General features: G+C 41.7%; 1 protein-coding gene across 2 annotated transcripts; it reads left to right on the plus strand.

Moving 5' to 3' along the window:
• The first annotated feature begins 1,965 nt into the window (after positions 1 to 1,965).
• On the plus strand, positions 1,966 to 12,127 carry LOC134227628 (uncharacterized). Of its 2 annotated transcripts, none has more exons than XM_062709260.1 (5): positions 1,966 to 2,155; positions 2,261 to 2,423; positions 2,490 to 2,771; positions 9,907 to 10,245; positions 10,569 to 12,127. In XM_062709260.1, the coding sequence occupies exons 1-5, from the start codon at positions 2,153 to 2,155 to the stop codon at positions 11,888 to 11,890; spliced, it is 2,109 nt and encodes a 702-aa protein (XP_062565244.1). In that variant the 5' UTR covers positions 1,966 to 2,152; the 3' UTR covers positions 11,891 to 12,127. The 2 variants fall into 2 exon arrangements, with proteins under 2 accessions (XP_062565244.1, XP_062565245.1); XM_062709261.1 differs by having other exon boundaries at positions 1,970 to 2,155; positions 2,520 to 2,771.
• Positions 12,128 to 12,296: the final 169 nt, after the last annotated feature.

Here is a 12,296-nt window from a genome sequence, read left to right on the forward strand (position 1 = left end):
TTTCCATAATACATCGTACCTATTGGGACGAAAATAGGCATCGCATCCTCCTTACACGTGGGTGTTTTCGGTTTTGCGTGATACACGAGAGGGTATCATGGCCTGGAGTAAAAGCATAAACTGGAAAATTCATTGTTAATGGCCCGAAGTGCTATTTAAAGAGATGTTAAAATATTGTATAGTACCATAAAAGTTTTCCTTAGTTATGATGACATGATTTGATATGATGGTTATTTTTGTACATGTATGATTACGTATGTTATGGGTTCTTAGTTTAGTAATTGACGTGTATTTTTTAAGATTTTCATGGTTTGCAGGCCCTTCAAACCTGATATTCTTGTCAGAAATAATGTTAGAAAAAGGCTTAAGGATATCGTTTCAATACCAAATTCTCCAAACTACCCATACACTTCGGCAAACAAAGACCCAAACGGCGACCCGACGAATCCAACAGCTCCTCCACGCAAACCAACACCATCAACACGCACGCGAGTGTCTCTCTACCCGTTGATAGTGCTGGTCCGCGTGGGAGCGCCACCAGACTCCCCAAATCGACGCCAGAGTCCCCGCCCGCAAAAGCAGACAACTCTCTCTGAAAAGTTGGTAATGAATAAAGCAAAGACAAAGGTGCTGTTTGAACGAGATGGCGCCACAACATTTAAAGTAAAATGAATTTCCTTGTATGGACAAATCATCCGTTCTCATCAACTACGCATCGCATCAATATGAAACCTAAGTCAAAACGCAACAAATAATTTTTAGATTTTTTGTTCCCACGACTTGTTTTACAGTTCTAAACAATAAAAGAGATTTCATTGTACCTCCATACTAAATTCTAGCTGTATACTTTCAATTTCTTCAAGACTGTTCTCCACCTCGTGTGTGTGGAAGAAACATTGAAAGCTTACGATATCGAACAGCAGATGTCACTAGTGTATATGCAATATTACATTGATACAAACACACATCAACACCACCTGTCGCCTGATAATGGAAATATTGCAATTATACCGTCAGGTGTAGTGGCTGTTGTTAAAATATTTAGGAAGGGCCTCAAGCGGAATTTTTGCTAGAACGCAACTGACGATCTCCTATTCAACTTTACGAATGTTGCCTTAATAAGGCAAAGACAAAGGTGCTGTTTGAACGAGATGGCGCCACAACATTTAAAGTAAAATAAATTTCCTTGTATGGACAAATCATCCGTTCTCCCTATAGGAGATCGTCAGTTGCATTCTAGCCAAAATTCCGCTTGAGGCCCTTTCAAAACATTTTAACAACAGCCACTACACCTGGTGGTATAATTGCAATATTTCCATTATCAGGCGACAGGTGGTGTTGCTGCGTGTTTGTATCAATGTAATATTGCATATACACTAGTGGCGTCTGCTGTTCGATATCGAAAGCTTTCAATGTTCCTTTCACACACACGAGGTGGAGAACAGTCTTGAAGAAATTGAAAGTATACAGCTAGAATTTAGTATGGAGGCACAGAGAACAGACGTTGAAGCTGAACTCGCTATGTTGTGATAACTTTTTACTGTTCATTTTGAATAACTTTGGAATGTCGACGTTATCCCGTGCATAATCAGCGCTAGCGTCATCAAAAAATGCCACTGTGCGCTAGTGTCGTTATGCATTCAAGAGCATACCAGCGCCATCGTGTTGTCAAAATGAGATTGTGAGTTGCAATGTCGACGTCGGTGGCGTTGAGGTTCGGTGTGTTTGTTTACACATGTTTTGCAAGAAATTTTGTTCGAGCCTCCATGTCTGTTCTCTGTGATGGAGGTTCAATGAAATCTCTTTTATTGTTTAGAACTGGAAAACAAGTCGTGGGTACAAAAAATCTGAAAATTATTTGTTGCTTTTTGACCGACCTTTCATATTGATGCGATGCGTAGTTGATGAGAACGGATGATTTGTCCATACAAGGAAATTCATTTTACTTTAAATGTTGTGGCGCCATAGTGAAATCCAACTAACAACCGGCCACCCGTGGCGCTGATGTTGCAGCGGTGATAAACAAAACAGACAAGTGTCAAATGCAAACAACTGTTGAATTTTCGTTTTAAAATTAAGTATTTCCGCGTTTTTGCTGGTTTTTTTGCCCAACTGTTGTGTTTAAATTGAAGAAAAATCAAAATTACCTGGGATGGTAAGTAGTTTGAATGATTTTTATGCTAGCTGTTTGGTCATGATGATATTTATTGAGGTAGGTAAATGCGAGCTCCAAATCTAACCTCTTTTTATGTTTATGCAGGATCGCTGTATCATCCCGCGATGTGATGGCAATGGGATGCTTTTTCGGGTACCGATTCCGGGAAGTAACAGGTTCTCCCGGTGGATTAAAGTGGCTATTTTGAGCGGAACGAGTGACGAACGGATATGTTCCCAGCATTTTTCTGAAGCAGATTTTATCAAAAGTAAGTTCATTTCTTTTATTGAAGCAGAATAACATACATATTTACCTACTGTTACATTATGAATAGCATGCAATAATATGATGCATGTATTTACAGACATTCGAAACAAGTTGAAAACCACAGCCGTTCCAACTATGAGGTTGCCAGCTGGAATGGTTAAAGCGAAAGAGAAGAAAGGTTGTTGCGTTGCAGGATGCCGTACGAAGAATAAAGCAAATATGGAGAAATTTGCTACTGCAAAATCTCGGGCGTGGACCAGGTGGACTGAGATTCTTGGCTGTTCAGGCATGAACACAGCCAAATGGAAAATATGCCACCAGCACTTTACTGCAAAAGATTTTACTACAGGTTGGTTGAAATGAAGAACCTTAATCTCACGATTTTTTTACGTTTCTCGTATATCAGCTGTATCAGGAGGATTATATTGGAAAAGAGGTTTAAATAGGCAATGATGTGATGTTCGTATATAAATTCATGACATTAAGAACCGTTGATTGATTTCGATAATTCTATAAAAAAAAACTTATATTGGAACTTGGCATGCTTTGCAACTTAGTATTCTATGGAAATTTCCTCAGTTATCAATTGAAAGGCCCACCATTGCATGAGTATGTATCTTGTGTGGCAAGTACAATGAACACAATATGTCGAGAATGTTTCCCACCTGAAAACATCCTAGACCGGACCGAGAATCGAACTCGCCATTTCTGGATTAGCAATCCTCTGCTCACACGACTAATTAGGGAACAATTATTTTATTGGATTATTAAGTCTGAGGCAGGTGTGGTCTTTGCCGTACATAACAGTTGTCTCCGTTCAACAAGGTCCATGGCTGTACGTCGTCAGCCACAGTCTACGAAGGATCATTAAATCGTTTTCCGCCTGATCGATCCCCCTAGCTCGCTGCGCACCACACCTTTTTGTGCTCGTCAAATAATTGAACGATTTTCACAAGGTTATTGTCCGAGATTAGATTGGGACAGTAGGGGTAATATGAACATACGGGGAAATATGAGCTACAATCAGTTTAAGCTTATTGACAAGTTTTATCATGTCAATCTTATATGATCTTTAAGAAAATGCTCCACATATGCCTTAACGTGAAAACAGGGTTAAAATTCAATTCAAACATGAAAAGACACTTGAAAATGTAAATTTTGCACCATAGGCAGAATTGTTATAAGATATGAAGTTGATAAATAAGATTTTGACACAAACCTGATTCAAGTACAGGTCAAAATAACCCAACAATAAAAATATCTATTATTATTATGTATTATCTATAATCTATATTATCTAATATAATTGAATTTTGTGCACACATATTTTTACTGATACAAATCTAAATTTATCATACAACTTTTTCCTAAACCACTCTCTATGGAACAATATGGACATACCTGAACAGAATAAGATATTAGCCACTAATATGCAAACAAGTTCAAATTTCAGAGACCGAATACAAGAATATTATATCAAATCAGAGGCCGAATACAAGAATATCATCTAGGTTAAATACGGATAAATTACAGTACCGCATTACTGCGATCGGAACAGAAAAATGACTATAGACCAGTTGAAATGTGTCTGTGCAAACGGTGAAGAGTGGCAAAGCTGTTGTGGTCAGTCCGCTGTTGTGTGGCTTATTAATCTCATTTTGTATGGAATACTCTAACTGTTGTAGGAATATCATATTCATCCATGCTACGACACTTTTCTCTCCCGAAAAAACGTTTTGGATGGTAGCCTCATACTGCCCCAAATGGTGACCCATTTTGCCCCGTATACTTGGAAACACATATTAAAAACGATACATTTTTAAAAGTGCATTCCAACAATTTCCAAACGAATTTTTCATCATTCATTGACGTAATATGAATAGTATAGTATCCCTAGTATAAGTCAACTACATTTGAATGAGGATTTTGAGCTTTTCAGCGGTTTTCGACACGATTTCGTTAGGTGGCCCATATTTCCCCGATATGGATACGTACCCTTCCCACCGTTTTTCGCGGTATGAACGATTGCTGGTACTCCCAACAGCTGATACAACTCGTGGTTCATTCGCTTACGTGCACGTAGCGTCCACCAGGTCACGCGTTCCTTCAATGCTGGCCTTCTGGATTTCCTGTTCTGCTCCCAGATTCGTCATTATACCGCCATCGTTGTCTGTTCCATCGCCGTCCATGTGCTCTTCGTTGCTGGGTCATTAGGCCAAATGGTCATTAGGCCGAACGGCCACTAGGCCGAATGAGAACTGGGAAGTGAGAAATCAGTGGTACTTAATGAGGAAGAAGTAGAAAAGGAGAAGGAAAAAGGAAAAATGAGGAAGAAGGAAGAAGGAAGAAGGAAAAAAGAAGAAGGAAGAGGGAAGAGGGAGAAGGAAAAAGGAAGAAGGCAAAAGGAAGAAGGAAGATGGCAGAAGGAACAAGGAAGAATGAAAAAGGAAGAAGGAAGAAGGAAGAAGGAAGAAGGAAGACGGAAGAAGGAAGAAAGAAAAAAGAAGAAGGAAAAAGGCGGAAGAAGAAAGAAGGAAGGAGGAAGAAAGAAGAATGAAGAAGGAAGGAGGAAGGAGGAAGAAGGAAGATGGAAGAAGGAACAAGGAAGAATGAAGAAAGAAGAAGGTAGAAGGAAGACGGAAGAAGGAAGAAAGAAGAAAGAAGTAGGAAGAAGGATGAGGGAAGGATGAAGAAAGAAGAAGGAAGAAGGAAAGAAGATGGAAGAAGGAAGGAGGAAGAATAGAATTCTCGTGGGTAATTAGCGCGGTACAGTCGCTTAGTCTCTTCATGGTCTCGATCTTCATGCTTTTTCCTCCGGAAAATCGATTTTTGCCTGTTTCGCGCCCTTTTGTATCGTGCCTCGTCCGCCCTCGTACGATGTTGCAGCAATCTCTGCATTCTTCTCCTGCACTAACTGCTCACTTTCATCGTTATGCCAGTCGTTTCTCTGATCCGATGTCGGATTCAATATTCTCATTGCAGTAAGGGCGAATGTTCGTGATGTCGGAGAAGAATTTACCGTCGATTAGGACGTTGTCAATTTGGTTTTTCATTTCTTGGTTAGGTGATCTTCATGTGGCCTTGTGGATATTCTTGCGGAAGAAGAAAGTGCTTCGGACTACCATTCCGCGGGAGGCTGCAAAGTTTTTGCATCGGTGTCTGTTATCTTTCGAAAAAGTATGCAGACTATCCGGTCCGATCATCGGTCTGAACATGTCCTACCTTTCTACCCTGGAAGTGCCGGAAGGAATTCCTCTTGAAGTTCCGTCGGAACTGCCTCTGGAAGTGACCTAGGAATTCCCTAAAAGTTCCGCCTGGAATTCCTTCGGTAGTTTTACTTGGAATACCTCCGGAAGTTCCACCCGTAATCCCTCGAAAAGTTTCGTCGGGAATTACTTTGGAAGTTCCTCCTGGAATTCTGCTGGATGTCCGCCAGAGAATACCGTGGAAGTTCCGAAAGGAATTCCTTTGGAAGTTCTTCCGGGACTGCCTCTGGAAGTTATGCCAATTTCCCCCTGGAAGTTCCGCCAGGAATTCTTCTGGATGTTCCGCCAGGAATTCCACTGTAAGTTTCGCCAGGAACTCCTCTGGAAGTTCCTTCAGGAATTCTGCCAGAAATCGCTCTGGGAGTTTCGCCAGGAAATCCTCTGAAAGTTCCACCGGGAGTTCCTCCGGAAGTTTCTCCAGGAATTTTCCTGGAAGTTCCAACGGAAATTGCCCTCGAAGTTCCACCAGGAATTCTTCAGAAAGTTCAGTTATCAGGTCCGCCAGGAATTCCTCTGAAAGTTTCGATAGGAATTCCTCTGGAAGTTCCTGCAGGAATTCTTCTGGAACTCCTCTGGAAGTTCCGCCAGAAGTTCCTCCGGAAGCTCAGGTAGTAGTATCACCAGGAATTCTTCTGGAAGTTTATCTGGGAATTGCTCCGAAAGTTTCGCCCGGACTTCTTCTGGAAGATCCATCAGGAATTCTTCTGGGTGTTCTGCTAGGAATTCTCCTGGAATTTCCATCTTGAAGTTCTGCCAGGAAATCCTTTGGAAGTTACACCAGAAATCAATCAGGAAATTTCTTCGGGAATTCCTTTGAAAGGAATTCTTCTGAATGTTCTGCCAGAGAATCCCCTGGAAGTTCCAAAAAGAATTCCTCTGGTTGTTCCCCCGGGACTGCCTCTGGAAGTTCCGTCTGAAATTCCTCTGGAATTTTCGCCAGGAATTTGTCTGGAAGTTACTTCAGAAATTCTTCTGGAAGTTCCGTCAGAAATTTCTCCGCCAGGACTGGGTGTTGCGCCAGGAATTCCACTGGAAGTTCCGCTAGGAATTCCTCCAGAAGTGATGTTTTCTAAAACATATCCGAAAAAACATCCCTCCAGAAGTTATAAAAAGACAGAATCACCGTCTTCGACCAGAGGTCGCACAGACTGAACACTTAACATCTAGCATGAGACAACGGACAAAACATTTACATAACACCCAGTGGACCAGTGGAGAACTTTTCGTTTTACAAAAAGTTTTCTCCTTACCTGGGCGGGAATCAAACCCACACTCCACAGCACATGCGTCTAGGCGATTAACGTCGCTAACCGTACGGCCACGAATTCCTTCCGCGAGTAATTCATCCGGAAGTTCACCCAGGATTTTTTCTGGGTTCCACCAGGAATTCCTCCGGAAGTTCAGCCGGCAGGTCCGCCAGGAATTCCTCTGGAAGTTCCGCTAGTAATTACTCCAGAAATTTCGCAAGAAATTCCTTCGGAAGTCGGCTTGGAATTTCTTCGGAAGTATCGGCAAGAATTCCTCCAGAAGTTCAGCAAGTAGTTCCGCCAGGAATTCTTCTGAAAGTTCTTCCTGGAAGCTTCGTTAGGAAGTTCCTCCGAAAATTCCTCCAGGAATTCCTCCGGAAATTCCGCTTTCAATCCCTTCGGAAGTTCTACCAGGATTTCCGCCGGAAGTTTCGTCGGGAATTCCTCTGGAAGTGCCTTTGGGAATTCTTTTGGAAGTTCCGTCAGAAATTTCTTTAAAGTTTCACCAGGAATCTTTTTTTTTTTAATCTTTTAAAGTGTTTTTTTTTTAATCTATAGATTAAGTTCAACACTGTCACCAGGAATCCCTCCGGAAGGTCTTCAAGGATTTTTTTTTTGTAAGTTCCGCCAGAAATTCCCCTGGAAGTTTCACCAGGAATTCCTCCGTTAGTTCAGCCAGCAGGACCGCCAGGAATTCATCGGATATTTCCGCCCGGAATTTTTCTGGAACTTCCCATCGAAGTTCCACCAGAAGTTCCTCCGGAAGCTCAGGTAGTAGTTCCACCAGGAATTTTTCTGGAAGTTCCGCTAGGAATTGCTCCGGAAGTTTCGCCAGGAATTTCTCTGGGAGTTCCTTCGAAAGCTCAGGCAGTATTTCCGTCAGAAATTCTTTTGGAAGTCATGTAAGGAATTTCTCCGGAAGTTTCGCCAGGAATTCCTCTGGAAGTGCCTTTGGAAGTTCCGTCAGAAATTCCTTCAAAAGTTTCACCAGGAATTCCTCCGGAAGTTCCGCCAGTAATTCCTCGGGATGTTTCGTTGGGAATTACTTTGGAAGTTCCTCCAGGAATTCTGCCGGATGTACTGCCAGAGAATCCCTTGGAAGGTCCGAAAGGAATTCCTCTGAAAGTTCCTCCGGGACTGCCTCTGGAAGTTATGCCAAGTTTACCCTGGAAGCTCCGCCAGGAATTCCTTTGCATGTTCCGCCAGGAATGCCTCTGAAAATTCTGCTAGCAATTCCCCTGGAAGTTCCGTCGGGAAGTTTTGCCAGGAATCCCTCTGAAAGTTTCGCCAGGAAATCCTGTGGAAGTTCCGCCAGGAGCTCCTCTGGAAGTCCTCCAGGAATTCCTCCAAAGTTTCGCCAGAAATTCATCGATTAGTTCCACCAGGAATTCCTCCGGAAGTTCAGCCAGCAGGTCCGCCAAGAAATCATCGGATAGTTCCGCCAGGAATTTTTCTGGGAGTTCCCATTGAAGTTCCACCAGAAATTCCTCTGAAAGTTCCTGCATGAATTCTTCTGAAAGTTCCATCAGGAAGTTCCGCGAGGAATTCTTCTGGAAGTCCCTACGGAAGTTCCCCCGGAAGCTTATGTAGTAGTTCCACCAATAATTCTTCTGGAAGTTCCGCTAGGAATAGCCCCGGAAGTTTCGCCAGGAATTCCTCTAGAAGTTCGTTCAGGAGGCTTCTTCTGGAGGCTCTACTAGAAATTCCTCCGGAAGTTCTACCAGGAATTCCTCTGGAAGTTACGCCAGGAGTTCCCCTGGAAGTTGCTTCAGGAAGTTCCGCCAGGAATCCTTCGAAAGTTTCACCAGGAATCCCTCCGAAAATTTCGCTGGGAATTCCTTTGGAAGAAATTCTTCTGGATGTTCTGCCAGAGAATGCCCTGAAAGTTCCGAAAAAAGATAGTTCCTCCGGGCTGCCTCTAAAACTTTCGCCAAGAATTACCCTGGAAGTTCTGCTAGGAATTCCTGTTGTTTCGCCAGGAATTTCTCTGAAAGTTATTTCAAAAATTCTTCTGGAAGTTCCGTCAGAAATTCCTCTGGAAATTTCGCCAGAAATTTCTCCAGAAGTTTCACAAGGAACCCCTCCGTTCCGCCAGGAATTTTTCTGGAAGTTTCGCCAGAAGTTCCCCTGGAAGTTTCACCCGGAATCCCTCCGAAAGTTCCACCAGGTATTCCTCGGGAAGTTTCGTCGGGAATTCCTCTGGAAGTTCCTTCAGTAATTCTTTTGAAAGTTCAGCTAGGACTTCCCCTGGAAGTTTCGTCAGGAAGTTCTGCCAAGAATCCCTCTGGGAGATTTACCAGGAATTCTTCTGGAAGTTCATCCGAGAATTTTCTGAAGTTTCGCTAGGAATTCCTCTGGATGTTCCGCCAGAAGTTCCTCCGGAAACTCCGCCAAGGATTCCTCCAGAAGTTCCACCAGGAATTCATCGGAAAGTTCCTCCAGGAATTTTTCTGGATGTTCCGCCGGAAATCCTATGGAAGTTCCGCCAGAAGTTCTGCCAGGAATCCCTCTGGGAGATTTACCAGGAATTCTGGAAGATCATCCGAAAATTCTCTGAAGTTTCGCTAAGAATTCCTCTCGATGTTCCGCCAGGAGTTCCTCCCGAAACTTCGCCAGGAATTCCTCCAGAAGTTCTGCCAGGAATTCATCAGAATGTACCGCCGGAAATCATATGGAAGTTCCACCAGAAGTTCAGGTTCAGGTAGTAGTTCCTTCAGGAATTTTTCTGGAAGTTCTGCTAGGAATTCCCCTGGAATGTTTCGCCAGAAAATTCCCGAAGTCCAGAAAGGAATTCCTCTGGAAGTTTCTATGAAGCTGCTTCTGGAAATTCGACAGGAATTCCTCTAGAAGTTCTGCCAGGAGTTCCTCCGTCAGGAATTCACGTGGATTTGAATTGCCAATTTCTCCAATAAATCTTTCAGTCATGTTTGTTTTGGTTTAAAATTGTTTTTATGTTTTTTTTTATTTCCAGTAACCTCACGGTATTTGAAGGATAGTGCTGTGCCTACGAAGAATCTTCAAAGACCGATTAAGTCGGATGTTGTCCATCGTAGAAAGGACAAAACATACTCGATCCCACAGTGCCTATTAGAACACAATTACGCAATGGAAGATCTGCGACCAAAAAGCAACAGGATGTGCTCAGTGTTTGGATGCACTGTAAAATCGAGCAAAGGCGTATTCCTGCACAGATTTCCGAAAGAACGTACAATAATTAACAGATGGACGCATGCTATTAAGCTAGGAACAAAACCTACGAAAAACTCATTTGTTTGCAGTCAACATTTTCACGGCAGTGACTATAACACAGGTAATTAATCCTATAAGACAGATATTAGGGCCACACAATCATTGCGCAATGATTTTTTCTGCATTTCCTCTACTTTTGTAATATATTTTTCACACAAATTATTTATTATTTATATGCAACAAAAGAAAAGGACAAATCTCCTTTTCTAGAAAGCCCTTACGTTATATATATACCTAACAACTTTTGCAATTCGTGATGCATTTGCCTCCTCCGTGTGTGTACCGTCTCCTATATCTGCACCCCACAATAGATGCTACGCATCACTTTACTTTCAAATTGTTACACAGTTTCTGAAAATCTAAAACATTTTTTTTCTTTTTCAGGTACAAATATATTGAAGAAAAATGCTGTTCCTTCTGTGAACATTCCTCTGACACTCCTGAAACAGGTACAGGCACGCAGGGAAGATCCATATAAACGATTCCCTGAAACTTCTCGGAGATCAACCATCGAACGTAACTCAGATAGTAGCCTAAGCTACGATAGGGCCTCAGATGATAATCAGTCACTGGAAACATCTGCATCGACCATAAACTCAAATGCCGGTCCTTCTGTGTTATGTAAAGGAAACGATTCAGCTGATATAACAACAGATGCGTTAAACAGTGAGTTCCATGATGACTTGCCTCCCTACCAGGCTTGCTTGAATGATTCAAATAGAATTGTAAGCGATACAGAGGATCAGACTCGCGCAGAGCAAATAGAACGAACTCCAGACGAAAATAAATTAGAAAGAAGTATTCGAAAGCATGGCACAGCAATCTTAAGCGACTTTTTAATAACGGAAAAACACTTGACGACCTGGACAGGTATTTCTTCGATGAAGCTACTGGAGGTGTTATGCGCAATGGCGAGAACAATGGAAGATAACGTATATCCGAAAAGCTATAAAATGCACATCACGGATAGAATCATTTTGACATTAGTAAAAGTGAAGCAAAATATTTCATTTTCTGCTTTGTCAACCATATTCTGCATTTCTCCAACAACGGCTGCCGAGTACTTTTATCATACAGTCCAAGTACTGGCAGAAATACTAGGTACGATGATATACTGGCCATCTCGAGAAGAAATAAAGCAGAATATCCCACATTGCTTCAAAGGAAAATTCGAAAATGTCCGTTGCATTCTCGACTGTACGGAAATCAGTATCACGTCTCCAAACTGTTTAAATTGCAGAATAGCTTGTTATTCAAATTACAAGCATAAGCGAACAGTTAAAATTTTGCTGGGTGTTACTCCGGCCGGACTAATAAGCTTCTGTAGTCGTGCGTATTCGGGAAAGTCATCCGATAAATTCATTTTTAATAAAGAGAATTTTATCGACAAGCTAGAAAAACATCAAGATGCCATTATGACTGATAAAGGATTCGCCATCGAAAAAGAATGTGCCGAGAAAGGAATTCGACTACACATTCCACCTTTCCTGCGGGAAAAAAAACTAAGTGCGGAAGATGCTCTACTTAATGAATCTATTGCAAAGGCTCGCGTGCACGTGGAACGTGCAATTTCGAGGATGAAATCGTTCGGAGTTTTACAGGGAAGCATAGACCCGAGTGTATTGAGACACATAGATGACATTATGAAAATTATTTGCGGGATTGTAAATCTTTCGGCACCTATCTTAAAAGATGACAAATTCTAAGAAGATTTAATCCACGGTTATTGTATTTTTGTTATTCACGCGATAGCCTCATAATAGCCTGTTCAGATTAAAAAAATCATCACATGATAAAGACTATCTTGATGGCAAAGTGGACCCATCTCATTATTATTCAATATGATATCACGGGTGTAAAAGCAATCAGAATAGCCTATTATATACCCACAGATATGGTATACAAGTTGTATGTTGAATAAAACCCATTAATAATACCCTTAAGTACCGTCAACTATCGTAGCATTGTCCTGACTAGAATAGAAAGAATTTAAATTATGTAGTACCTATATAAAAATGTTGTGGTAAGTATTATAGATAGATAAAAAGCCAATTGTTGCACAGTCCGTATATTGTTTATTGCTCCTTAGAAAATAATTATTGTTTTCATTTC

The sequence above is a fragment of the Armigeres subalbatus genome, chromosome 3, assembly GCF_024139115.2.
Source record: "Armigeres subalbatus isolate Guangzhou_Male chromosome 3, GZ_Asu_2, whole genome shotgun sequence".
Classification (NCBI taxonomy): domain Eukaryota; kingdom Metazoa; phylum Arthropoda; class Insecta; order Diptera; family Culicidae; genus Armigeres; species Armigeres subalbatus.

Coding starts and splice junctions, on each gene's coding strand:
- LOC134227628 (XM_062709260.1), top strand. Junction 2,424..2,489: donor TGAAGCAGATTTTATCAAAA/GTAAGTTCATTT, acceptor CATTATGAATAG/CATGCAATAATATGATGCAT. Junction 10,246..10,568: donor CGGCAGTGACTATAACACAG/GTAATTAATCCT, acceptor TTTCTTTTTCAG/GTACAAATATATTGAAGAAA.